Source organism: Ostreococcus lucimarinus, chromosome 2 (assembly GCF_000092065.1).
Source record: "Ostreococcus lucimarinus CCE9901 chromosome 2, complete sequence".
NCBI classification, from domain to species: domain Eukaryota; kingdom Viridiplantae; phylum Chlorophyta; class Mamiellophyceae; order Mamiellales; family Bathycoccaceae; genus Ostreococcus; species Ostreococcus sp. 'lucimarinus'.
In genome coordinates this window covers 295,754-320,886 of record NC_009356.1, presented here as the reverse complement: position 1 = coordinate 320,886, position 25,133 = coordinate 295,754, and the positions used below count along the sequence as shown (strand labels likewise).

At 61.9% G+C, this 25,133-nt stretch overlaps 16 protein-coding genes across 16 annotated transcripts; 8 read left to right on the top strand and 8 right to left on the bottom strand.

Annotated features, from left to right (window-relative positions):
• Positions 1 to 674: 674 nt before the first annotated feature.
• On the top strand, positions 675 to 2,042 carry OSTLU_36075 (predicted protein; the record flags this gene model as incomplete). Its single annotated transcript, XM_001416331.1, has 2 exons — positions 675 to 1,767; positions 1,792 to 2,042. The coding sequence occupies 2 exons, from the start codon at positions 675 to 677 to the stop codon at positions 2,040 to 2,042; spliced, it is 1,344 nt and encodes a 447-aa protein (XP_001416368.1).
• Positions 2,043 to 2,281: 239 nt separating this feature from the next.
• OSTLU_14193 (predicted protein) lies at positions 2,282 to 2,728 on the bottom strand (the record flags this gene model as incomplete). Its single annotated transcript, XM_001416092.1, has 1 exon — positions 2,282 to 2,728. A coding segment is annotated over one exon (447 nt), but the record flags the coding sequence as incomplete, so codon positions are not given.
• Positions 2,729 to 3,513: 785 nt separating this feature from the next.
• OSTLU_29981 (predicted protein) lies at positions 3,514 to 4,449 on the top strand (the record flags this gene model as incomplete). The annotated part of the gene is made up of 1 exon (XM_001416330.1): positions 3,514 to 4,449. One exon carries the CDS (start codon positions 3,514 to 3,516, stop codon positions 4,447 to 4,449), a length of 936 nt encoding a protein of 311 aa, XP_001416367.1.
• Positions 4,450 to 4,518: 69 nt separating this feature from the next.
• Positions 4,519 to 5,235, bottom strand: OSTLU_14191 (predicted protein; the record flags this gene model as incomplete). The annotated part of the gene is made up of 1 exon (XM_001416091.1): positions 4,519 to 5,235. The coding sequence occupies one exon, from the start codon at positions 5,233 to 5,235 to the stop codon at positions 4,519 to 4,521; it is 717 nt and encodes a 238-aa protein (XP_001416128.1).
• A 626-nt stretch (positions 5,236 to 5,861) lies between these two features.
• Positions 5,862 to 6,113, top strand: OSTLU_9610 (predicted protein; the record flags this gene model as incomplete). Its single annotated transcript, XM_001416329.1, has 1 exon — positions 5,862 to 6,113. A coding segment is annotated over one exon (252 nt), but the record flags the coding sequence as incomplete, so codon positions are not given.
• A 244-nt stretch (positions 6,114 to 6,357) lies between these two features.
• OSTLU_92293 (predicted protein) lies at positions 6,358 to 7,293 on the top strand (the record flags this gene model as incomplete). Its single annotated transcript, XM_001416328.1, has 1 exon — positions 6,358 to 7,293. One exon carries the CDS (start codon positions 6,358 to 6,360, stop codon positions 7,291 to 7,293), a length of 936 nt encoding a protein of 311 aa, XP_001416365.1.
• On the bottom strand, positions 7,280 to 10,398 carry OSTLU_29977 (predicted protein). The gene has a single exon (XM_001416090.1). The coding sequence runs from the start codon at positions 10,390 to 10,392 to the stop codon at positions 7,357 to 7,359; it is 3,036 nt and encodes a 1,011-aa protein (XP_001416127.1). The 5' UTR covers positions 10,393 to 10,398; the 3' UTR covers positions 7,280 to 7,356.
• Positions 10,399 to 10,507: 109 nt separating this feature from the next.
• Positions 10,508 to 11,644, bottom strand: OSTLU_29976 (predicted protein; the record flags this gene model as incomplete). The annotated part of the gene is made up of 1 exon (XM_001416089.1): positions 10,508 to 11,644. The coding sequence occupies one exon, from the start codon at positions 11,642 to 11,644 to the stop codon at positions 10,508 to 10,510; it is 1,137 nt and encodes a 378-aa protein (XP_001416126.1).
• A 76-nt stretch (positions 11,645 to 11,720) lies between these two features.
• Positions 11,721 to 12,812, bottom strand: OSTLU_29975 (predicted protein). Its single transcript, XM_001416088.1, has one exon. It carries the CDS (start codon positions 12,783 to 12,785, stop codon positions 11,745 to 11,747), a length of 1,041 nt encoding a protein of 346 aa, XP_001416125.1. The 5' UTR covers positions 12,786 to 12,812; the 3' UTR covers positions 11,721 to 11,744.
• A 501-nt stretch (positions 12,813 to 13,313) lies between these two features.
• On the top strand, positions 13,314 to 15,353 carry OSTLU_12216 (predicted protein; the record flags this gene model as incomplete). The annotated part of the gene is made up of 1 exon (XM_001416327.1): positions 13,314 to 15,353. The coding sequence occupies one exon, from the start codon at positions 13,314 to 13,316 to the stop codon at positions 15,351 to 15,353; it is 2,040 nt and encodes a 679-aa protein (XP_001416364.1).
• A 233-nt stretch (positions 15,354 to 15,586) lies between these two features.
• OSTLU_14188 (predicted protein) lies at positions 15,587 to 17,110 on the bottom strand (the record flags this gene model as incomplete). Its single annotated transcript, XM_001416087.1, has 1 exon — positions 15,587 to 17,110. A coding segment is annotated over one exon (1,524 nt), but the record flags the coding sequence as incomplete, so codon positions are not given.
• A 45-nt stretch (positions 17,111 to 17,155) lies between these two features.
• Positions 17,156 to 18,583, top strand: OSTLU_92291 (predicted protein; the record flags this gene model as incomplete). Its single annotated transcript, XM_001416326.1, has 1 exon — positions 17,156 to 18,583. One exon carries the CDS (start codon positions 17,156 to 17,158, stop codon positions 18,581 to 18,583), a length of 1,428 nt encoding a protein of 475 aa, XP_001416363.1.
• A 65-nt stretch (positions 18,584 to 18,648) lies between these two features.
• Positions 18,649 to 19,209, bottom strand: OSTLU_14187 (predicted protein; the record flags this gene model as incomplete). The annotated part of the gene is made up of 1 exon (XM_001416086.1): positions 18,649 to 19,209. The coding sequence occupies one exon, from the start codon at positions 19,207 to 19,209 to the stop codon at positions 18,649 to 18,651; it is 561 nt and encodes a 186-aa protein (XP_001416123.1).
• Positions 19,210 to 19,439: 230 nt separating this feature from the next.
• OSTLU_92290 (predicted protein) lies at positions 19,440 to 19,991 on the bottom strand (the record flags this gene model as incomplete). Its single annotated transcript, XM_001416085.1, has 1 exon — positions 19,440 to 19,991. A coding segment is annotated over one exon (552 nt), but the record flags the coding sequence as incomplete, so codon positions are not given.
• A 314-nt stretch (positions 19,992 to 20,305) lies between these two features.
• OSTLU_14186 (predicted protein) lies at positions 20,306 to 20,701 on the top strand (the record flags this gene model as incomplete). The annotated part of the gene is made up of 1 exon (XM_001416325.1): positions 20,306 to 20,701. One exon carries the CDS (start codon positions 20,306 to 20,308, stop codon positions 20,699 to 20,701), a length of 396 nt encoding a protein of 131 aa, XP_001416362.1.
• A 1,018-nt stretch (positions 20,702 to 21,719) lies between these two features.
• OSTLU_36349 (predicted protein) lies at positions 21,720 to 25,103 on the top strand (the record flags this gene model as incomplete). Its single annotated transcript, XM_001416324.1, has 1 exon — positions 21,720 to 25,103. One exon carries the CDS (start codon positions 21,720 to 21,722, stop codon positions 25,101 to 25,103), a length of 3,384 nt encoding a protein of 1,127 aa, XP_001416361.1.
• Between the last annotated feature and the right edge of the window lie 30 nt (positions 25,104 to 25,133).

Below are 25,133 nucleotides of genomic sequence, written 5' to 3'. Positions count from 1 at the left end.
TCGGGCGTCAACGCGTCGAGATTAATTTTGTGAAATTCAGACTCTTGCACGCCCTCGTCGCGCAGCGCCGCGAGCGCCTTCCTCGCGCGCGCGCACGAGCCCTCGTGGAACACCGTCACGCGCGATACCGGCATGGTCGGTCGTCGGCGCGCGTCGTCGCGGTGTGCGGGCGCGGCCGAGCCCGGACGCACATCGACGCGCGAGGCGAGGGCCGACGACGAACGCGACGCCGCGCGCCCGCGACGGGAGAGCGCGCGCGACGGCTCGGAAGCGCATCCATGCGCGCGGTTTCGCGCGCGCGGGCGTTCGCGACGCCGCGCGCGGCGCGCGCCGGACGCGACACGAATCGACTTTCTCGGCCGGTGCGAACGCGCGGCGGCGATGATTCGCGGCGGATGCGACGCGCGCGAGCGCGCGGCGGTGATGACGACGCGATGAGACGGGTGGTGAAAGACGCGCGCGTCGAGCGCGCGCGCGAGGGAGACGTAGAGGTCCAGGAGGAGGAGGACGAGGTTGCGGCGTCGGCGTCCGACGTCGCCTTCGACGCGTTATCGGCGGCGGTGCGGATGCCGGCGATCGAGCACGCGCGCGCCGTCTTCCGGGACCGCGGGTCGACTGAGCTGTTTGAGCCGGGAAAGAGCTCCGACTTACTCGAGCGGTTTATCGAGCGCGAGATGGATGAGGTAGAAGTCGCGGTGAGCGCGTGCACGGTGAAGGAGGCCAAATGCTCGACGTGTAAAACTGGTTACAGTGACGTCGTGCTTTTACAAGCATTCGATTGGTTGTCGACGAAGCGTTCGTTACACAGCGACAAGTCTTACTATCGCAGAATTGAGGATCGAGTGCCGATGATAGCGGATTTCGGGTTTACGCACGTTTGGTTGCCTCCACCGTCGTTATCGGTAGACGAGCACGGTTACATGCCATCGGAAATTTACAACTTGGACGGTAGCGAGTACGGCGATGAAGCGGAGCTTAAATCGTTGGTACAGGCTCTGAAAAAAGCCGGAATAGTAGCCGTGTGCGACATCGTCATCAACCATCGTTGCGCTGAGTACGCTTCGGATGGCCGCTTCATCTCGTTTGCGGACGAAGTAACGCCGAGCGGGAGACGAATAAATTGGGGAGCTTACGCCATCGTCGGCGACGATCCATTTTTTCGCGAAGGTCAAGGAGCCAACGATAGTGGCGACTCGATCGAAATCGCCCCTGATCTCGACCACACAAACGCCGAGATTCGCGAAGCGATCATCGAGTGGTTGAACTGGTTGAAAGATGACATCGGTTTCAGCGGATGGAGGTTCGATTTCGTCCAAGGCTACGCTCCGAATTTCGTGAGAGAGTATGTGGAGAAAACGGTTGGATTTGAGCAATTCTGCGTCGGCGAGAACTGGGTCGGGATGACGTGGTCGGGAAGCTTTCTCGAGTACAATCAAGACAAGCCGAGACGCGTGCTCGTGGATTGGTTGAACGCCGCAGACGAATGCGCGGCGTTGTTCGACTTCGTGACCAAGGGAATTCTACAAGAAGCAGTCAAGCGAGTAGAGTTTTGGCGGCTACGAGACCAGCAAGGCGGCATGCCTGGGCTTGCCGGCTGGGTACCGCAAAGTGCTGTGACATTTCTCGACAACCACGATACCGGATACCCGCAGAATCACTGGCCGTTTCCACTCGATCGTCTCGGTTTGGGTTACGCGTACACGCTTCTGCATCCCGGCATTCCCTGCGTGTTTGGCCCGCACATTTGGTGCTGCGACGAAAACTTGGGTTGGTCCTAATCGCTAACATCAGAAATTCGAGCTTTGTTGAGCTGCCGTAAGCTCGCCAACGTGTGCTGCGAGAGCAGAGTTGACATCAAAATCGCCGAGAGCGATTTATACGTCGCGGTCATCGATGACAAAATCATCGTCAAGCTAGGGCCGAGATACGACGTTCCGGGTGAAATACTCGCTCAAATCGCAGAGTTCGAGCTCGCAACGCACGGCGACGATTACGCGGTGTGGATTCGAAAAGAGTTACTCGAACAACCGTTCGAGGAGTGAGCATCGCGAGCGCCTTGGTAAGCATTTCGTTCATCGTTTTACATTTCGTCGGTGTTCCACATCTTCTTCCAAATCTACTCGAGGCTAGCCACGCGCGCAGAAATTTGCGACGCGTGCGCGACGAGACGTCGCGCTGCTTCGACCGCGAGAGACGCTCCTTTCATTCCCGGTCGCATCTCGCCATCTTTTTCGTAGTACTCGCGAATGTTGACCAAAACTTTCCCTTTGTACTTGCTCACCGTGCACCGTCGCGTGTTCGACATCTCGCACACCAGCTGCTCTTGGCTCGACGCCTCGCACGCCTCGATGGCGCTCGCCACTTTATCGATGTTCGCGTCGAGCACCCGCCACTGCGCCGAAGACAACGAAATCCCTTTCTTCCCCGGCTTGTACGGTCCCTCGCCACCGGCTTGATAGTACTCGCGAATGTCAACGAGCGTCGTTTCCTTCCACTTTCGCACCGTCACGCGCTTCGTCTTCGACAGCGCCACGACTTCGTTCTCCACCGCGTCGTCGCCGCCCGCGCTCGTCGCCGCGTCCGTCGTCGCCGCGTCCGCCGTCGAGCTCGCCGGCCGCGCGCTCTGCGTCGTCGCCGCCTCGCTCGCACCGACCCTCGCGTTCGCCACGAACCACCTCGGCGCCCCGCCCTCGCCGTCTTCTCTCCTCGCCGATCCGCGCGCCGCCATCGCGTACAGCGCCTTGTTCACCGCCGTCTTGTCGCGCTTCAAAAAGCTCGCCAACGCCTTCGCCTCCGTCCCGTCCTCTCCGATCGCCTCCAGCGCCGCCAACACTCGCGTTTCATCCAGCGCGCTCTCTTCCGCCGTCGCGCTCGCCCTCTTATTCCCTCCGGTCGTCGGCGACCCCTCGTCGTCGACGCGTTCGCGCTTCGTCGTCGCCGTCGTCGTCGCCCCGCGCTCGCCGTCCTCGTTCGCCGCCACCGCCGCGTCCGCGCGCCCCAGGAACGCGTCGATCTCGTTTTGCACGACGATTCGATCGACGTCTCGCCCGTCGTCGCCGCGCGCCGCGCGCAGGGCGTCGCGCACGGCCTCGCGCACCGAGCGTTCGGTCGCGCGCTCTAAATCGAGCGTCGGCAGCAGCGCGCGGCACGCGCGGCGCGTCTCGAGCGCGTCGAACGTCGGCGCGTCGTCGCTCGACATCCCGCTCGCGCGGCGCGCGCGACGTCGCGCGCCGTCGTCGTCGCGCGTCGCGACGTGACGTCGCGCGCGCATCGACGGCGCGTCGACGAGACTTCGCGACGCGACGACGACGCGCGCGCGGGCTCGACGACGGCGCGCGAGGGCATCGTCGACGCCGCGGTCTCGCGCCGAGGCATCGCCGACGCGCGCGCGAACGCGCGGACGATCGATTCGGAATGATGACGACGACGGCGTCGGCGCGTCGACGGGCGATGTCGCTGATGCGCGACGCGGTGACGCGCGCGACGCCGATGCGCGCGACGACGACGCGCGCGATGACGCATCGCGCGTCGACGGCGGCGACGACGGCGCGCGCGTCGACGAGGACGCGCGCGGGGACGGCGGCGACGGCGACGGCGGCGGCGGCGGCGGCGGCGGCGCTCGCGGCGACGACGGCGGGACGCGAGGCGAGCGCGGAGGCGCCGAGGACGAGCCCGGCGGACGCGGCGCTCGGAGGCGCGCGCGTGACGCTGTATCAGTACGACGTGTGCCCGTTCTGTAACAAGGTGAAGGCGTTTTTGGATTATCACGGGACGCCGTACGACGTCGTGGAGGTGAACCCGATGACGAAGGGCGAACTGGGATGGGTCGAGGATGGATGGAAAAAGGTCCCGATCGTCACCGTGGGGGACGAAAAGTTGAACGATTCGAGCGCGATCATCGCCGAGCTCACGAAGCGGTTCGACGCGAGCGGGTCGAGCGCGAACGCGGGGGCGTGGTTCGGGGCGAAGAAGACGAAGGCGTACCTCGAACGCGAGGCGACGTGGACGAAGTGGGTCGACGAACGCTTCGTGCACGTTTTGACGCCGAACATCTACCGCACGTGGGCGGAAGCGGTGAAATCTTTCGATTACATCACAAAGAGAGGGAATTTTGGGTACTTTGAGCGCGAGAGCGCGAGATGGGTGGGGGCGGCGTCCATGTACGTCATCGCCCATCGCGTGCTGAAGAAGCGACACGGAATCGAGGACGAGCGCGCCGATTTATACGCCGAGTGCGACAAGTTCGTCGACGAAGCGGTCGGCTCTCGTAAATTCTGCGGCGGCGATGCGCCGAATAACGCAGATTTGTGCGTGTTCGGTGTCTTGCGCGCCGTGAAGACGTTTGAGACGTTCGCGGACGTCATGGCGAACACTTCGATCCGCCCCTGGTACGAGCGCATGGAAAAAGCCGTGGGACCGGCCACCCGCACGGACGGCTTAGAGAACTGACTACATCCAAACGAATTATACTACACTCTACACTAGCGCGATTATTTTTAAATGCAAAGCACTCGTCTCTCACGAAGGTTCGACGCGCCGCTCGGCCCACGCCGAGGGCGGCCGCGCGCCCGTCTCGACGAAGGCCAAGTACGACTCCAGCACGTACTTCCCGATCGGCGTGAAATTCTCCCGCCCCTCTCTCAGGCTCCTCGCCAACTCATCCAGACTCACGAATCTCGCCGCCGCCACTTCGCCGTCCGCGAATTCGATTTCGGCGTCGTCCCTGAGCACGATTTCAAAGCACGCGCCGAACACTCGCATGTACGCGTCCTCGTACGGAAACGTGAACAACTCCCGCACGCTCGCGCCTCTCGCCGCATCGCTCCCGAGCTCTTCCTCCAGCTCCCGTCGCATCGTTTCCTCGTACGTCTCCGCCGCCGCCGCCTCGCCGTCGCGCCCTCGCGTCGCGCGCACCACGCCGCTCGTCGCCGCGTCCGTCCCGCCCGGCCACACGTCCTTCGTCTCGCTCCGCCGCGTCACCAGCGCGTCGAGCGCGCCGACGCCGCCGTCGCGAGACGCGCGCAGGACGACGCCGAACGCGCCGCGGCCGAGCGCGCGCTCGCGCACCGTCACCGCGCGCGTCTCGCAGCCGACGAATGCATTCAGCTCGTCCACGCGCGCGCACAGCTCGTCGCTCGCGCTCGACGACGACGCGAGAGCGCGACGACGTTCTCTTCGAGCGCGCGCGCGAATCGGCGCCGGACGCGCGCGCGCGGCGAGCGCGCGCGGCGCCATGCGGACGCGCGCGCGCGCGCGACCGACGGGCGCGACCGACCGCGCAATCTGTGTATGTGTAAACAGTGATAAACACACGAACGTACGAACGACACCGCCGTCGCGCCATCAAATCTCATATTTAAGGCTCTTTTCGCGCGCGCCGGCGCGGCGACGTCGCCGCGCGCGCGACGCCGCACACATCGACGCGCCATGCACGCCGCGCTCACGTTCTCCAACGCCGTCGCGTCCAAGACCGCGCTCGCTCGAGGTACGAATCGTCGAATCGGACGCGCTCCGGGCGACGCGCGACGCGCGACGCGCGACGCGCGACGACGCGCGCGCGACGGCGCGCGACGCGGTGGGAGGCGCGCGCGCGGCGATGAGGGGTCGCGGGCGCGCGCGCGCGGCGCGACGCGTCGCGCGATCGCGGGAAGAGGACGATGCGTTTCTCGACGATCGCTCGACGGCGCGCGACGGGCGAACGCGCGTCGCGCGCGCGGGAGGAAGGGGGAGATAAGAAGCGCGCGGACGGGGCGGTGACTGACCTGGAACCCTAAACGCGGGGTCGCGCGCGCGCAGGCTCGACGACGGCGTCGCCGGCTCGAGGGGCTTTCATCGTGCGCGCGGCGCAAAACAAGGTTGCGCGCACGCGATTGTCGCAAAAGGAACGCTTGTATAACAAGGCGCGAAAGTCTGAAATCACGACGCGAATGAAGAAGGTTTTCGTCAACGCGAGCGAACTCATGGCGGCGGACGCGTGCACGGAGGCGGATATTAGCGGTTTGGAAACGTTGATCTCGGAAGCGACAAAGTCCGTGGATAAGGCCGTGGCGCGGGGGATCTTGCACAAGAACACCGGCGCTCGACGCAAGGCGCGCATGTCCAAGTACAAGCAAGAGTTGCGACGGGACAAGGGTCTCTTGACGGCGTAAACGCGCTCGGCGAGAAGAATACAATTCTTTATTCGACAACGATAGGCGGGAGGCGTGAGAGTGTATTGTGTGTACGTGATCAACGATTAATTAGAAGAACTGGCGACGCGCGCCCACGTAGACGTTTGTGACCCAACGACGACGACGACGCGGCTACCGAAGACGCGCGCGACGGCAGTCGCCGCCTCGCGCGCGCGACTCCCCACCCATGCGCGCCGCGCTCGCGTCCCCTCGCGCCGCTCGTCCCGCGACGACGATCGTCCGCGCGCTTTCGACCGCTCCGCGCGCGCCGCGCGTCGCCGACGGCGAAACTCTCGACGTGCTCGGCGCCTCGAAGCTTCGCGTGGTGCAAAGCAAAGTCGGCTACCGCACGGGCGTCGACGCCCTCGCCCTCGCGTGGTTCGCGAGACGAAGCCGCGGCGACGTCGAGAGTTTCGCCGATCGCGCGTGCGACCTCGGGGCGGGCTCGAGCGGGGCGGTCGGGCTCGCGTACGCGCTGTCGGGAGCGCGGCCCGCGCGCGCGACGTTCGTCGAGGCGCAGCGGGACAGCTGCGAGAGGCTTCGACGAAGCGTCGAGACGAACGCGCGAGCGAGCGATGCGTTCGACGTCGTGCCGGGGGATGTCGTGGAAGACGCGCGGGCGCTGCTGGACGATCGTAAAATGCGGCGGGCGTTCGATGTGGTGCTGACGAACCCACCGTTTTTCGAGGCGACGCGCGGGACGCCGCCGAAGAATAAAGAGAAAAAAGGCGCTCGGTTTGGCATACTGGAGGATGGAGGCGCGGCGACGATTCACGACTTTATCGGGTTCGCAAAGGAGGCGCTGAGAGAGGATGGAGAATTTTTTGTCGTCTACCCCAGTCTTGGCCGCGCGCGGTTGTTGGCGGCGATGGTGGCGGCATTCGGCGACGACGCCGTGCGCGCGACGGATGTGTTCGACCACGAAGGCGCGTCGCGGCCGAGTTTAGTATTCGCCCGCGCGACATTGCGAGGATATTCAGGCGATGCGGTCGAGACGTCGTGCGCGCTTTACCAGGAGACGTCGTGCGCGCTTTACCAGGAGGCGCGCGTGGGAGAGGGGAAGCGGGCGTACGTGGATTCGTTTGAGATGTTTCTTCAACGCGTCGCGCAGGCCGGCGTGTGAAGAGTGTTGTAATAAATTACAGTAAAGTGAAAAATTTGTAAAAAGCCGTACAAGTTGCACCGATTAGTACGCAATGCTCTTGCTCTTGGACAACGCTTTTCGTCCACAGAGGCGCGTGACGTCGCCCATACCGTTGACCGGACCCGCCGCCGCGAGCAGGCCGATGAACAACACGACGGAGACGATGGACGAGAAGACGGCGGAGAGCACGACGATGGTGCCGAACTTTGTGAAAAAGACGATCACGGCTTGAAGTAACGCAAGCGCAGCGCACAGAGTTGTGAACGCCGCACCGAGGACGGGGAAACCCATGACACTGAGCGCCGAGCGAGCGCATTCCCGACGACTGACGCCTTCGTGGCGAGCAGCGTGCGCGTACGCGTGCCCGATGTGAACGACGTAATCAACCGAAAGCCCGATTAAGATGACGAGACAGATCCCTTCGAGGAACCCGAGATTCCAGCCCATGGAAACGACCCCGGCGACCGTGACGACGAGAATCGTCAAGATGCACAACAGTGAGTACAAGGTGATGATGACGTTTTGCGTGGAGATCATCGTCGTCACCGCAGCGATTGCGAGCGTCGTCCCGGCCGCGATGTACGCACCGTCTCGCATCTGAGCGACGGTATCCATCCAAGCCCATGCGTCAGACGTTTGAAACCCGTTCTTAAGTCCAGCTGGTGCTGTCGCCATCTTGGCCGCGAAATAGTTCTCCCAAGTTTGCCAGACTTTTTCAAGGTCTTCCGTAGGCGCGGTCCACAATACGTTTGTGGCGAACTGCACCGACATGATTTTCATCCTTGTTTGGCCATTACTAGTGTAGAACGCGTTCGAGAGTGGGCGAGACATCATCTGTACACTTGGATTCTGATCGGCGTAATACTTGACGCAACTGTAAAAGTTGGCCTGAGGGACTGGAATGAATTTGTAGCCGCCACACTCGGTCGGGCCACCCGCCGAGCCGAGCCAAGTTTCAAAGTATTCGAACCAACAATACGCTGCGTTATCGTTCGCCATGTTCGACTTTGTGTCACTGCAAAAAGTCTTCAACCAGTTTTGATTCGCAGTGGGTGAAAGATCGAACGACGTGTCCCATTCAATCGAAGCTCGGCTCGCGGGGTTGAAGTGATCGCCATTGTCCGACGGAGTAACCCCCCACAGAACTTTCGTCCACACCTGAGACTCCGTTGAGCTCTTGAAGCCTGAACGCCTGAGGAACGAAAATTTCGTGAACATGTGGTCGTCAGGGAGCAATTGGACTTCCGAGTCACGCGGAGTCGACAGCTTCAAAGTGCCGACCATGCCGCCCGCAAAAGCACCGATGAGAGCCACCACGAGGAACCACCGGAGTGTGTGAATGATGGGGAACACTTTGTCTGCGAGCATAGCTTCAGCCACCGATCTTCGTTCGCGGTTGGAATCGATGACATCGTCAGCGTCGCGGGTTTTTGGTGGTCCTTTCTTGCAGTTGGCTCGAAAGCGTGCGATTGAGCCATAAAAATCCAGAAACCACGACCCAAACGTGTTCTTGCCAGTGTTTTCGTACCCAACGATGACGTCGTGCTGCCATGCCAGCAAAGCGGCAAATATCGTGATATCATACAGATAGTCAAATATGACCATCGTGCCCATGAAAATTGCGAAGACGCGAATGGGAGCGATGGGTATGATTGCGTTCGAGTAGAACGCTGCAGCCGTAGTCATCGACGTCAAAAACATGGCCCACGCGGAATCCCAATACGCGCGTTTCATGACTTCCGTAGCGTTCGCCCCGGGGACGCACCGACACTTGGACTGTTGGAACTTGTCGTACATCACGAAGCAATCGTCGGCGCCGATGCCGGCGATCACAAAAAGACCGATGAAGTTGAGAAACGGAAAGAAGTCGAGTTGACAGAGCGTCTTGGTGAAGAAAATGGCCGACGGGAACGCCAGTAGCACTTGTACGATTCCACCCACGGTCAATAGCACCGAACCCATGTGCACCCACATCAAGATGATAATGATGGAGATGGCGCTGACGGCGAGCGCCAAGTCTTTGAACAGCTGTTCGTCGACATACGCGTCTTTTACGTCCGAACTAGCGGTGTCATAGTACACGTTGAAATACGAACTCGAGTACGTCCAACCGCCTTCCCACGTGTTCAAACCCCATGTTGCGATCATATCGCTGTTGCCAGTCGTTGGGATGATGGAGCGGGTGAGCGATAAATCGGTGACGCCATTTAAGCCGAAAGCTTCACCGAGCGCCGCCGACTTCCAAGGCACAGGCGAAGTTCCCGAACAAGCCGCCTCAGAATCAGCAGCCTTCACGGGGGCGCAGGCGAGTAAGTATGTCTTCAAATTCGTCAGAGCCGTTTGCAACGCAGAGTTTGTTAAGTAGTCGTCGCAGCTCGAGGCCCCGGCGGTGTTCATGTACAGATACGTGGGGTACGAAAAGGCCCGCGAGCATCGCCTGTACGTCGAAGGCGAGCCCGAAGTTTCGATCTGCCAGTTCTGCCACGTTCCTTTATACGTCCCACCCGACGACCAATCCGACGACGTCGTCCCCGGCGGATCGCTGGCGCTCGAGCATACGCTCTGTCGCTCGCACAGGCTTCCAAAGTCGTCGCCGTCGCCGCCCCCGTTGGCGTGATCCATGAAAGACTCCGTCGCCTTGCACATATCCGCGAACGCTTCCGGCGTGAACAAATCCCCCCCCGTCGATTCGAATATCAAGTGAAAATTGTTGTCGTCCTCCATGTTACTGTTGCTCTCCGAGTCGTACTGCCCCCCCGTTCCGCAGTCGGGCGTCCCAGACAACAACTTTCGTCGCGCGTTCGGTTCGCTCAGGTACGCGTTGTTCGTCGTGCCGTCGTCGAACGTGCTCTCGCTGTACAGGCTGTACGGCACCTGGCGATTCGCGATCGGCGTGCCGCGCGTTTCCCAGCCTTCGGTCTGCACCTCGAGCGTCCCCGTCACCAAACCGACGGCGGAAATTATCGCGGCGAACAAGAGCGTCGCGACGCAGGTCACGCACGGACGCCTCGAGATGGTGCGCACGACGAATCCCGCGTCGTCGTCGCGCGCGGGCGCGTCCGCGTCGGCGGCGGGCATCGTCGGCGTGTGCGGGAGCGCGTGAGGGGAAAGAGGAAACGAAGGGTCAGATGTTACAGTTGAAAAATCAGGCGGTCGCGCGCGCGTCGAGGGAATCGCGACGACACGACCGAGCTCAGCGCAGAGCCTCGCCTGGATCCTCGCCCGGGGTCGGAACCCAAAGACCGCTGTCCACCATCGCGCGCATGTGCGCGCGAGCCTCGTCCATGGGGAGGGAGTTGACAAATTTTTTCAACGCGTCGACGGAGCCGGAATCGAAGGCTTCGCGCATCTCGCGAGGGAGGGCGTCGTACACGGCGACCGGGTCGAGACCGCCGGGACCGAGACGGTCTTCTAAAGGGACTTCTTCGAGCGACGTGGGCTCGGCGGCGGACGCCGACGCGGCTTCCTCGCGAAGCTTGACCTCGGCGCGCTCGCGGAGCTTTTCAAAGTACTCGTCGAAGGACTTTTCGTACTCGCGAGCGACGTCCGGGTTGGTGTCTAGTCGTCTAAAAAATGGTTCCGCCGCGTCTCGCTCGCTCTTTTTACCAGCCTCGGCGAATTCGCCGATGGATTTGCAAGCGAAAGCGACCCGAGCGCACGTCCTCGCCTCGCGCGTCTTCTTCTCCATCTCCAAGTAAAGCGATTTCAAGAGCAAGTATCCCGTGGAGTGTTCACAAAATAGGTGCAACTTGCCGTTCGCGAACCATTCTCCGAGCTCACCGTACGACATCGACGCGTTACCGCTCGCAATTTCATCCAAATCCTCCCCGTATGTCTTCACGTACTCTTCGTACGACATCGTTTGCGCTCGAGCCACTTCCTCCGGCTTGCACGCCGCGCCGACCAATGTCTTCTCACTCGCCACGTAACACATCTCCTCCGCGTTGAACTTCTTTTGATGCTCCAACGCCTCTATTTGACGCTCAACGTCGGCGAGTTCCGTCCGTTTCGCTTCGATCGTCGCTCGCGCCGTCTCCGCGGCGCGTCTCGCCGCGTCCCCGTCCCCGTTCCCGTCCGCTTCGGGCGTCAGCGTTTCCACCGTCCTCACCAGCGTCTCTTCCTCGCTTTTAATCTCGCGCTTCAGCGCCTTCTTTTTCGTCTTCAGCGCGTCCACGCGCGCGATGCGCTCGCGCTCCTTGTGCTCGTGCGCCTCGCGTTTGATCCTTCGCAGCGTTTGAGCTTCGATGAATTGCGCCCCGGGATGGCTGTCTTCGTCGTCGCTGAGCTCGATGGCGTCCCATTTGGAGTAGTCGAAAGGTTTGGTCGACATGCTCGCGCGCGCGCGCGCGAACGACGAGGACCGAGCGCGGGAAAATGAAGTCAACTACAAGAGAAGGAGAGAAGAAGGAGCTTCTACGGCGAAACGCGGCTCAGAGCGCGGCGTCTACGACAATCATGCGATGTAGTCGCGTCGTCATCACGTCCACAGCCTCGTCGATGATGCGCGTGAGGAGTTCGTCGCACGATGGGGCGTCGTCGATGAGACCCATGACGCATCCGGCGCTCCAGACGCTCGATTCGGCGTCGCCGGTTTCCTGAAACGATACGCGATAGTTTTCCCCGCGCACTAAATGGTGAATCGCGCCAAAGTCTCCGGGCTTCACCGCCTCGATCGCGCGCACTTCTTCGGCGACTTTATTCTTATACACCCGCTCGTGATTCTTCACCGTCGTCATGACGAGCGTGGTTTGGTTCTCGTCGGCGGCGATTAACGCGCGTTTGATGCCATCCTTAATCGGCGCCTCGCGCGTCGCCATAAATCTCGTCCCCATGCACACCCCATCCGCGCCCAAAGCCAGCGCCGCCGCGAGTTGCCTCCCAGTTCCTATCCCCCCGCACGCTAGAAACGGTACCGTCAGCACGTCTCGCGCCTTGGCCAACAAAACCATCGCCCCCACGTCGTTCGTCCCCGGATGTCCCGCGCACTCGAACCCGTCCACGCTCACCGCGTCCACCCCCAACCGCTCCGCCGCCAGCGCGTGTCGCAGCGTCGTGCACTTATGTATCACTATTATCCCCTTTTTCTTGAACATCTCGATGAATTTCCCCGGATTCGCTCCCGCCGTCTCCACCACCTCGACGTCGCTCTCGCAAATCACCCTCGCGTACGATTCGTAATCCGGCGGTCGCAGCGCCGGCAGCAGCGTGAAGTTCACCGCGAACGGCGCGTATCCGCTCTTACTCTTTTCGCTCCTCCGCGTGATCATCGCGCGCGTTCGCGCGATCTCTCGTCGCAGATCCTCGGGCGTCGGCTGCGTCAGCGCCGTGAGCGTGCCGAGCGCGCCGGCGTTCGACACCGCGGCGACGAGCGCGGCGTACGCGACGTGGTGCATGCCGCCCTGCGTCACGGGATGCTCGAGTCCGGGAACGAGATCGGTGAGCCGCGTGCGCAGGCGCGCGCGTCGCGCCATCCGATGCGTCGCGATGCGATGCGAACGCGTCGACGAGTGACGACGACGCGCGCGACGCGTCCGCACACCTCGACGCGCCGTCCGATGCCGCGCGCGAACGCCCTGCGAGCGCTCGCGCGCGCGTTCGGCCGCGACGCGACGCTTCGCGCGCGCGCGGACGCGACGAAGACGCTCGTCGCGGTGGCGGCGGACGGCGCGACGCGATCGACGACGACGACGCGCGGAAGAACGCACGGCGCGGCCGCGGCGAAGACGGAGACGCGCGGACGAACGCGCGCGTTCGCGGCGAGCGCGTCGTCGTCGACGGAGGGAAAGTTTCCGGGCGCGACGGCGCGCGCGACGACGAGCCGCGAGGACGGCGACGCGAACGCGGCGACGCCGAGACGAGTCACGTTTGAAAGCGGACGACTCGCGCGGCTGACGGATGGGGCGGTGCTGGCGTACAGTGGGGAAACGGTGGCGCTGTGCGCGGCGACGGCGAGTCGAGAGCTCGATCACGGGTCGTTGATTAAAGGGTTCGCGCCGTTGATGGTGGATTATCGCGAGCGGTCGTACGCGAAGGGGAAGATTCCGTCGACGTTCACGCGACGCGAGGGCGCGCCGAAAGAGAGGGAGATACTGGCGATGCGGGTGATCGATAGGGCGACTCGGCCGCTTTTTGAGAAGAATTTCGCCAAGGAGGTGATGTTGCAGTGCGTCGTCATGGCGAGCGACGGCGTGGAGGATCCGGCGGTGTTGGCGGTGAACGGAGCGAGCGCGGCGTTGACGGCGTCGAGCATTCCATGGAATGGACCCATCGGCGCGGTCCGAGTGGCGGTGGTGAATAAAGCAATCATAGTTTCGCCGTCGGATGAGGTGGTGGAGAGTTCAGATTTCACTCTGTTTTACGCCGGGAACGAAGCGCGAGCGTTGATGATCGAGGCGCAGAGTAATAAATCTGGGGGCTTGGAGGAAACTTTAGTCGCCGATGCGCTGCGAAAAGCGCACGAAGCCGTGCGTGAGTTGATACCTCCTCAAATCGCGCTCGCAAACGAGATAGGTAAGCCCAAGCAAGAGCTCGCGGCGGCTCCCGTGACGGCGGAGATGAAACGCGCGTGCTACGACGTCGCCAAGGCGCGATTAGTCGCGCTCTACGAAGAGCACATTCAGGATAAACACGAGCGTGGGCGTAAAATGGCGGAGCTACAAAGCGAAGTCGTGCGCGAACTCATGGATAGCCATCCGGAGTGGATGGAGAGTGGTGAGGTGAGCGAAGCCATGTTGGGTTCGGCGTACTTCGCCGTGTGCGGTCGCGTGCTTCGCGAACGAGTTCTCGACGAGGGCGTGCGCGTCGACGGACGCGGTGTGTACGAACTTCGCAATCTCGACGGTGTCACTGGAACGATGCCCATCGTGCACGGCAGCGCACTATTTGAGCGCGGGAACACGCAGGCGCTGGCCACCGTCACCTTGGGCTCGCTCGAAGACTCGCAGCGGTTGGACAATTTAACGGGTCCAACGTCCAAGCGTCTGATGTTGCACTACTCGTTCCCTTCGTTTTCTGTGAACGAAACCGGTGCGAGGGGGCTTTCACGGCGCGAGGTTGGACACGGCGCACTCGCGGAGAAGTCGCTTTTGGGAGTCTTTCCGGATGAGGACGCTTTCCCATTTGCGGTGCGCGTGAACACCGAGACTCTCGAGAGCAACGGTTCGTCTTCTATGGCTGCCGTGTGCTCGGGATCCATGGCGCTCATGGATGCAGGCGTGCCGCTCACCGAGCACGTCGGCGCAATTTCGATCGGTCTCGTCATGGACGAAGACGAGGAAACGGGCGAGGTCAAGCGGTACGCGCTCATGGACGACATCATGGGTCTCGAAGATGTTTTAGGGGATATGGATTTTAAAATTGCGGGCACACGTTCGGGCGTCACTGGCATTCAACTCGATTGTAAGCCTGCGGGCATTCCGTTGGATATTCTCATCGAAGCGCTCGATCGCGCGTCAGCGGCGAGGCAGAAAGTCATCGACGTAATGGAGCGCGCCGTGAGCGAGCCAAAATCTGTGATGAAGGACTCCGCGCCTCGCTATGGCAGAGCGACGCTGCCGCCGGCGTTGATCGGGAAACTTATCGGCCCTCAAGGTTCGAATATTAAGGCTTTAGAAAAAGAAACCGGGGCAAAGGTTTCCGTCGTTAACGACGATGGTGACTTGGCTGTGTTTGGACAAAATAAAGCGTCGTACGACGCCGCCATCGCGCACATCGAAAACTTGAAGAATTCCATCGTAGAAGTCGGCAAGACGTACGCCACCACGGTGAAAGAAGTGCTACCTTTCGGTTGCGTGCTCACTACCGCTTCCGGCGACGATGGGCTGTTGCACGTGAGCGAAATTGCGCACGAGCACACCGAAAATGTATCCGACGTTTATTCGGTGGGCGATCAAGTCGAGGTGAAGTGCGTCAAGAAGGACGCGCGTGGAAGCATCAAATGGAGTCGAAAAGCGCTGTTACCTCGTCCCCGTCCACCTGGACGCGAAACGCCGCGTTTCACGGTGAAGGCGAAGGCGACGACGCCATCCGACCCCGAGTAACTTATAGCAGACATTTAGAGCATTGAGTTGAAATCTACAGTATACTAGATGAGCTATTCGCGTTCCCACTCGTCCAACACGGGCTCGATGATCGCCGCGAAAAGTCGTTTTCGATTCCTCGTCACCGCTTGGTACAGATCGCCGAGTACGCGAGCCGACGCAAGGTTTTGAGTTTCGTTGGCGACGACGCGCGTTTCAAAGCCGCGACGACGCTTTCGTTGCGTCGACTTCACCGATTTCATCGGTGCGATTCCCGGTGGAAGTTTCACTTTCGACATTTCTCTATCGAACCACGCGTTTACATCCTTTTCGTCGCCGACGTTTCGCGAGAGCGCATTTTGTACTTCGCCCTCTACGTCAATGACAGACGTGACGACGTCGAACCACGCTTCCGTCTCCATATCGCGCGACGCCGCCGCGTCCGCATCAGCCTCATCACGGTCGAACGAAAGCACCGCGCCGTCCATGTTGCGTCCGTAACCCTCGACGCGTTCGCGCGCCGCGTACGGACCCACCACGCGCCACGCGTCGTCGTCCCTGCGATGCGCCACCGCGACGTGAGGAAGCCTTTCCAGCAGCTCGTGGTACGCAAACGGTCCGAGCGTAAACTTTCCGTCGTTTTCTTGTTCCGTCAACCACCACTCGCCGGCGTAAGGATTTGCGGCAAAGTATTGCTCCATTTCGTGTCGTCTTCGTCGCGCTTCCTCCGTCGCCGCTCGCGCGCGCGCGGCTTCGTCTTCTTCGACCGCCGCGGCGTCTTCCGCCCGCTCCGTCCTCGCCGCAGCCTCGCGCGCGTTGCGCTGCGCCGCTTCGAGCGCCGCGCGCTCCGCCGCGCGCGCAGCCTGTCGTTCCAAGCCTCCCGGCTTCCCGCTCCAACTCACGTCTGAATCGTCGCTCCTCGCGTCGCCGCTCGCCGGCGGCTTTGACGTATTTCGCAACTGCTCCGCCACCGCGGCGTTCAAACGCTCGGCGTCGAGCTCACCGTCCATTCGCGCGCGATCTTCAATCACCCAAAACGGCTCGCGAAGATCGATCGGCGCGGGTTCCTCCGGCAGCGCGCCCTCCTCGTCCGGTTCCGTCCCCCGCGCGCGCCCGTCCGGCCGCGGATCCCGCAACCGCGCGTTCACCGCCGCGCTCCACGTCCCCGTCTCGTCCTCCTCGCCCAGCGGTTCCCCCATCGCCGCCCGTCCTCGCCGCACCCTCTCCCGCGTCGCGCGCAGGATGTCCCGCCACCCTCTCGGCCGTCTGTACGCCCTCGCGCGCGCGTCGTCGCCCGCCGTCTCCGATCCCATCGCATCCCGCGCCGCCGCGTCCTCGCACCCGCCCTCCTCCGCGACGTCCGGCGTCACCGCGCGCGCGCGCGGGAGCTCGCCGCCGCCGATCGCGAGCAACCGCGACAGTCGATCGTCCAACGCGCTCGCCCTCGCGTCGTCGCCGCGCGCGCCGCCGTCGTCGCGATCGTCATCGGCGACGCCGTCGCTCGCGCCCTCGCCCTCGCGCGCGCGCGCGTCGTCGGCGTCGTCGTCCTCTTCGTCGCGCGCGCGATCGCGCGCGCGCAGCGCGTCGACGACGTCGCCGACCGTCGTCTCGCGTCCGTCGCCGTCGCGCCGCAGCGCGAGCGCGCGCTCGAGAAACCCGTCCTCGTGCCACCGCGCGAGCGCGCGCGCGGCGAACGGCCCCTGCGTCGCGCCCGCGAGGTCGACGTACGCGTACGCGCCGAGCGCGGCGTCGGCGCGCGCGTCGGCGCGTCGAGACATCGTCGGTCGATGCGTCGCCGCAGAGTGACGCGCGGGCGCGCCGCGATGCCGCGCGACGGCGACGGCGCGACCGACGGGCGCGCGACGCGCGCGGCGTTCGGGACGTTCCTGCGCGACGCCTCGCGACGGCGCGACGGCGGCGCGACGACGACGACGACGCGGGCGATGATGTTTCGACGCGGCGCGCGGACGCGCGCGGTCGCGCTGTGCGTCGTGCTCGCGACGCGGCTCGCGATGCCGGCGTACGACGCCTCGCGAGGGCTCGCGCGCGCGTCGACGACGCGACGCGACGCGACGCGGCGAGGCGGACTCGCGGACGTCGCGTGCGAGGGCGTGCGCGCGGCGACGTCGTGGGACGGCGAACATCACGTCGGGATCGCGGTGCGAGGGTACGAGTTCGAGCATCAGCACGCGTTTTATCCGGGGCTCGCGATGGCGACGCGGGCGACGACGGCCGCGGTGGGACGCGCGGCGAGGCTGGCGGGGGCGAGGACGACGCGGGACGACGCGCGGGAGGAGTGCGCGGCGGGCGCGGCGGCGGTGGCGATTAACGCGTACGCGTTCGCGCGGAGCGTGGAGGCGATGTACGCGCTGTCGACGCAGTTGCTGAGGGATGAGGCGCTGGCGGAAGCCGCGGCGACGCTGTACGCGATGAATCCGGCGAATGTGTTTTACGGAAGCGCGTACGCCGAGGCGGGATTCGCGTACGCGCAGTTCGCCGCGGGGTCGCTGTTGCAAGAAAATAAGGTGCTGCACAGCGGCGTGTTGTTCGGCGTCGCGACGATGTTCCGCTCGAACGGGGTGCTGTGCGTCGTCTTGTTGCTCGGACACGCCGGGCGAGAGATGTTTCGTTTACTGCGCGACGCGAACGACGAGACGCGCCATCGTCGCGCGGCGCGACACTTGAAGCGAGCGATGATCGCGATCGCGCTGACCGTCGCGCCGCACTACGCGTTCGCTCAGTTCGGGGACATGCGATATTGCAACGGCGCCGTATTCGACGGCGCGGAGCGACCGTATTGTCGCCCAAAGTCGTGGCGCAACCTGTACGGATACGTTCCGAGCGGGATGTATTCTTTCATTCAGAGGCATTACTGGAATCTAGGCTTCATGTCGTCCTATCGCGCGCGAAACCTCGGGAACGTCTTGCTCGGCGCGCCCGCCATCGCGCTCGGGTTTTACCTCACGAAGCGCTTTGCTTGGTCGCGAGACGCGCGCGTCTTCGTCAAGGAGGAGCAGCGCTTCTTCGTCGGCGCGTACTTCGTCAAACTCGGGGTGATGACCGTCATAGCGGCGACGTACATGCACGTGCAAGTCGCCACGCGATTTTTGAGCACCTCGCCGGCGATGTATTGGGGTCTGGCCCACCTCGGTCGCCACAGCAAAGCGTGGAGACGCTTCATCGCGACGTACCACGTCTCCTACGCCCTCGTCGGCGCCGCGCTCTTCGCCAATTTCTACCCGTGGACGTGATCGTCACCGACACGATGTATCATCATCACTCGCGCATTGCGTTGTAATTCTATCTATCTATGCATCTACCCCTCCAGCGCTCTCTTCAGCGCCTCGACTCCCAAATCCTCGCTCGCCTCGGCCGCGTTCGCCTTGACCGCTTTCGCCCGTTCCAGCGCCCGTTCCAGCGCCTCCACGCTCGTTCGTTTCTCCTCAATCATCCGTTCTATCTGATACTCAAAATCCGTCATCGCTTGACTCGGTCGTATCGTTTCGTTGATCAATTTATGCGCGTTGTTGAACAGCGCGTGCAGCGCCCCCGTCGCCTCCTCCGCGCGCGTCGGCGCGTCCACGCACCTCTCCATCGCCTCCACGAACCTCGCCGTCGCGTGTCGCGTCAGCGCGCACATCTCCTCTCGCGCGTCCGTTTTCCCGCGCTCGTCGACGCAGATCGGGTAGACGAACCCACCGGACGCGGCGTACCCGTGGTCGGGGTCGTGCCAGGGCGCGGTGTGATGATTGGCGCCGAAAGATGCGTACGCCGCGTTCGTGGGAGGCGTCGGCGGCGCCGGAGGGACGACGTCGGGCGCGCCGTAAAGCGTGAAGAACGCGGGAGGGTCGGGGTAGGGCGTCGCCGACGTCGGCATCGCGCGTCGGGGTGTGATGATTGCGGAATTCGAGCGTCCCCGCGGCGTCTCCGCGGCGTCTCCGCGCGCGCGCGGATTTGGATCTACCGACGCCCAAGTCACCACTTTTACTATAAAAACTAAGAAACGCAAACGACCCTACCCGTCGTTGAATCGCGTGCCCAAGTCATTCAACCCACCCCAAAAAGTCACGCGACTCTCGACTACGAACGTCTAACGCCGCGCGACGGTCACGCGAACTCAAAGCTATCGACGGCGCGACGAAGCTCGCCGCGAACGCGCGGCCACGCGGATTTACTCGCCGTGGCGCGAACGCACCACTCGGAGCCGTCCGCTACCCAGACGCGGATGAGCTCGACGGCGGCGCCGAACCTGCCGGCGGTGCCGCCGCCGACTTCGGTTTCGATCTCGTGCGCCTCGACGACGACGCGACCGGCGCCGTCGCCGCGCGGCACGGACACGCGCACGGTCCTCTTGCCTATGGTTTTTTGATTCGGCGCGGCGTCCGCGCGTCGTCTCGCGTCTTCATCGAGCGTTCCGTATCGCGACGCGACGTCGCGTTCGCGAACGCCGCGCGTCACGAACACCGCGAGCGTGCTCGCCTCGTCCAGCGGATCCTTAAACGACGCGTCGACGCCCACGGTTCGCGCGCTCGCGAGGTCGCGCAGCGCGCACCATCCGCTCGGCCATCGGAGGCGATACGCGTACGGCGAGATGGATTCGCCGCCGGCGCGCGACGACTCGAACGCGTTCGCGCGCGTCGTCGACCCGCTCGGCGCCACCGTCGGCGCGTCGTATCCGCTCGGCGCGCGCGCTTCCGACGCTTGAGACGACGACGCGCGCGCGCACGCCGTCCCCGCGCACGCCCGCGCGAGAAACGCGCGTCGAGAGTCGCGACGGTCGTCCGTCTCGGCGTTCGTCTCGGCGTCCGCATTCCTCGACGCCGCCGCGCCGCGCGCGCGATTCGTCCGTCGCGCGCGCGTCGGGACGGTCGACGCGACGCTCGCGCACCGCCGCGCGGCGATCGACGGCGCGCGCGACATCGCGCCGCGGTCTGCGGACCGCGCGCGCGCCAACTAACGCCGCGCGCCGAGACATGGAAAAGTACAAGACGCCGTTCGACCTGCGCGTGGACGAGCGATCGTTCTACGGCGGCGAGGGCGGTGGGGATAAATCGCGCGCCGGTTCCGGTGGGCTCGCGCGCGTCGGACGCGTGGGAGTGCACAACGGACAGCGGTTGAACCAATTTCTGCGAGACGTGGCGCGCGCGGCGGCGGCGCATAAATCGAACGCGGCGTTCTCCAAAGAACTGGCCAAGACGGGGGACAACGCGCTGAAGGAGAAGATCCACGTGTGTTTGGTGTACGATGACGGCGATCGAGGCGAGCGGAAGCGGCTGAGCGTGGACGATGGGACGAATTTTGGGCAGGTGCTCTCTCGTCACTCGCCCAAGACGGCCTTCTTCTCGGCGCATCGTAGATTGTCGAAGTAGGAGCGAAAACGAGAGCGAAAGGCTGGGAACGGGGCGAAGCGAGCGAGTGAGAACGAGACGCAGAGCTTCGGGAAGGAGCAGGGGAAGAAAACCGAGGGTGCGACGCAGGAGTCACAGAAAGTGCCGCGTCCGATATCGTCGGCGGAGAAATCGCCCGAGAAATCGGCGACGAGCTCGGCGACGTACGCCGGGAAGGCGTCGGCCAACTTGAGCGAACGGACGGGAACGGGAAAATCGTCGGGAACTTCCTCGACCGGCGGCGGCGGCGGCGGCGGCGGTAGAAATCTCGGGCCGCTGCTTTCGCAGCAGAAGCGAGAAAAACGCAAGGCTGATTCGTACGCCAAAGCCGCTCGCGACGCCGAAAAGTCCTCACCCGAAAAGTCAGAGCTCGAAAAATTCATCGCGAGCAAAATTCGCGACCCAGTCGTGTTTCCCGCGTTCCGAAGATCCGTGCACGGCGCCATCGGCGACCCGTTCGTTCCCGAGGACACCCGCCCGACGGCTCGAGCGCAGCAGCAGCAGCACGTCAAATCTCGCGTCGGCGCCGCCGCGCGCGCGCGATGACGCCCTCCGCGCGCACCGAACGATTCCTCAACTTTAGCATCTAGCTCACCGCTCGTCGAAACGCGTCGTCGCAAAGGCATGAATGAATGATGAAACATCCGCCGCTCGCCGCTCGCCGTCGGTTCAACCGTCGTCCCGAGTGCAACTGTCTAATCTCCGCTCGCACTCTCTCCACCTCCCCACACGGTGACGCGCCTCACCGGCGCTGATGTCAGGCGATGATATCGCCTCGCAAGACGGTGCGCATCGCTCGCGGGCGCTCGATCGGGCGCGCGCGCTTCGCGCGCGACGAAACCGACGGAGAATCGCGACGGCAATCGATCTGGAATCCGCACCCGCCTCGACGACTGACGACGACGCGTCCGGACGAACGACGCCCGCGCGAGCAGTGGAGATGCGGTCGTTAGATGCCGACGACGGCAACGCGTCGGACGCGGAAGACGACGATCGATCGATGTCGAGCGGTTCGGAAGATAGCGAGTTGGCGTTCTCGACGGCGGAGCCGACGACGTTCTCGTGGCGCGCCGAGTTCTCGCGATGGAAGAAACGAGACGCGAAGGTGGTGAGTCAAACGTTTGAGTGCGGAGATACACTCTTTCGGTTGGCGATGTATCCGTTCGGGAGTAATTTGAACTCGAAATCGGAGACGCCGGCGCAGGTGAGCTTGTTCTTGGACACGGGGGCGACAAAGCCGCGCCGAATCGAGGACGACATGAGTAGAGAGTGGAGAAGGCACGCGAAGTTCGAATTGCAGCTGCTTCATCCGACGGATGCGTCGGTGGTAGAATCGAAGGAAACGTCGCACACGTTCGACAGACGCGAAGCGGATTGGGGGTTCGCGTCGTTCATCACGCGCGAAGACGTTTTTGAAAAGGGCTACGTTGACGCCGAAGGCTGTGTGAATTTCCGAGTGCATGTGACGCCGATTGAGGAGCACGAAGTCGACCGACCGATGCAGAGTGCGTTTTATAGCGAATACGACTCGCGCAAAGAGACAGGGCTGATCGGTCTGAAGAATCAAGGGGCGACGTGTTACATGAACTCGCTCTTGCAGACGCTCTATCACATTCCCTCCTTTCGTCGCGCGGTCTATCACATGCCTACGAACGAAACGGAAGAGGCGCACACATCGATGCCATTAGCGTTACAATCGGTGTTCTACTGTCTTCAGTACGCCAAAGAAGGCGACGTGAGCACGGAGGATTTGACGCGATCGTTTGGATGGGACTCTTACGATTCCTTCATGCAACACGACGTACAGGAACTCAACCGTGTACTTCAGGATAAGCTTGAAGAGGCCATGAAACAAACGTGCGTCGAGGGCACGATTCAGAAGCTCTTCGAAGGGCACACGACGAACTTCATCGAGTGCATCAACGTTGATTACAAGAGCGAACGCAAGGAGGAGTTTCTCGATCTTCAGTTAGACGTCAAGGGATGCAAAGATATTTATGCGTCCTTTGATCGTTACACTGAGATTGAAAAACTTGATGGCGAGAACAAGTATCGCGCCGAGGGACACGGATTGCAAGACGCTCGCAAAGGCACGCTGTTCCACGACTTTCCTCCCGTGTTGCAGATTCAGCTGAAGCGTTTTGAGTACGATTACCAACGAGACACCATGGTGAAGATCCATGATAGATATGAGTTCCCCGAAGAGCTCGATCTCGACGTGGGTGATCGTAAGTACCTCGTTCCCGAGTCCGACAAGAGTGTTCGCAACAAGTATAAGCTTCATAGCGTCTTAGTACACAGCGGGGGGATAAATGGTGGACATTATTACGCGTTTGTCAAGCCCAATTTGCAGGCGGAAGATGCGCAGTGGTTCAAGTTTGATGACGAACACGTGACGAAAGAAACCGCAGAAAAGTCGGTGGTGGAACAGTACGGAAGCGGCGGCGCAGCCGCGGTCGATAGCGATATGGATGCAGACGATGACTCGACAAACGTCCGCGTGGCGCCGAACTTGCGGTTCCAAAAAGTGAGTAGCGCCTACATGCTCGTGTACATTCGAGAGGATGACATGGATCAAATCATGTGCGTCGCCAATAAGTCTCATCTCACGGAATACCTCCAGGCCCGCTTCGCTGAGGAGCAGAAGGCAAAGGAGAAAGAGGCGCAGGAAAAGAAGGAGGCGCATCTGTACACCATCATCAAGGTTTTGACCAGGCAAGATTTAGAGCGGCAGATCGCTTCGGAGAAGTTTTTTGATCTGGGCAATTTTGAGAGCGCGCAAAGGTTCCGACTGCATAAAAAGTCGACATTTACAAAGTTTAGGGAGCTCGTTTCCGAGAAGCTCGGAATACCAGCTGAGAGGCAGCGGTACTGGACTTACTCGCCACGACGCAACAAAACATCTCGGCCAGCCACCGCGCTTCCAGACCACGCAAATACCCCACCGACCTGGACGGTTGAAAAAACACGGCTGAAATACACGGTGCCTAACTCACAGCATGCTTCATCAGGCGAATTCAGACTCTACCTGGAAGAGCTTGACGATGATGCGTTCGCGAACAGTGACCCAGAAAGAGACATTTGGTTGCACGTCAAGCTTTACAATCCGCATGAGGCGCGGTTGAGTTACTGTGGCACGCTTTACGCGAGTCCCGAGGAGACGCTCAGTACCTACATGCCGAAGATCAAATCCATGGCAGGGTTTGCCAGTACCGCGTCAACGCTCATGTTTGAGGAAATTGCGTTCGTTCGCGAAAGTAAGATTCAAATTGATCAATTATCGGACAAACAAGTGAAAACATATCCGTTGAGCGACCCCGATGACGGTAGCAAGACGTTGCAGCTCGGTAACGGTGATATCTTGCTTATTCAACCAGAAATCACTGAAGACATGGAAGATTCACTAAAGTTCCCCAACGTGGTTCAATATGCGGACTTCAGACACAATCATCAAATCGTTCACTTCAGAGAGCTGGAGGCCCCTAAGGTGGACAAAGTGACTCTGGAGTTGACGAAAATGATGAGTTACGATCAAGTCGCTGATGTTTTGGCTTCGGCGATCGGTTTGGACGATCCTCTTCGATTGCGCTTCACCGCGCATCACGTGTACACGAACGGTCCAAAGAGTGCAAGCTTCCAATTTAGAGGCGCGGATACTTTGATAAAAATGCTGGAAAACCAGCAAAGCGACGTGCTCTATTACGAAGTCTTAGACATGCCGCTGCCCGAACTCCAGGAATTGAAGACGCTAAAAGTTTTCTTCCATGGACTGAACACAAAGCTCGTTGAAGAATTCCAACTGCGTCTGTCGAAGAGCGCAGCGGTGAAGGATGTCCTCGAAGAGGTCAGATCTAGGCTCGGTACTCGAGTCGGCGGTCGCAAATTACGTCTGCTTGAACTTTTCTACTCGCAAATCTACAAAGTTTTCGAGGAGGAAAAGGATATCGCAGATATCAACGACCAATATTGGACGCTTCGTGCGGAGGAAGTTCCCGATGACGAGTCAGAGGAAGACAGACTCTTGCGTGTGTACAACATTTCCAAAGACTTGTCCAATCCTAACCAGTTCTATGCCTACGATGAACCGATGTTACTTCGCACGTGTGAAGGTGAGACGCTCGGGGAAGTGAAGGCTCGGATCAAGACGAGGCTCGAAGCGACGGATGAGGACTTCGCAAAATGGAAGTTCTACATCGGCCACCCGCCGCGGTATGAAATCTTGGACGACGACGAGTTGGTTATATCGAGTAAATTGGTTCGCATCGCCAAAGAGGGCTTTTGCGAATCGACGCTGGGGATCGAGCGCGAAGTTAGAGGTCCGCGAAGGCCGGCTAGCCGTCAGGGGAAGCCGGCTGGATTTGAGCGAGCGATCAAAATCATGTGAGAAAGCAAATGTGAAAGAAAGAATGTGTAA

Excerpts from the sequence above, each read along its gene's own strand:
- OSTLU_29977 (XM_001416090.1), bottom strand. The coding sequence starts at position 10,392 with ATGCCCGCCGCCGACGCGGACGCGCCCGCGCGCGACGACGACGCGGGA.
- OSTLU_29975 (XM_001416088.1), bottom strand. The coding sequence starts at position 12,785 with ATGGCGCGACGCGCGCGCCTGCGCACGCGGCTCACCGATCTCGTTCCC.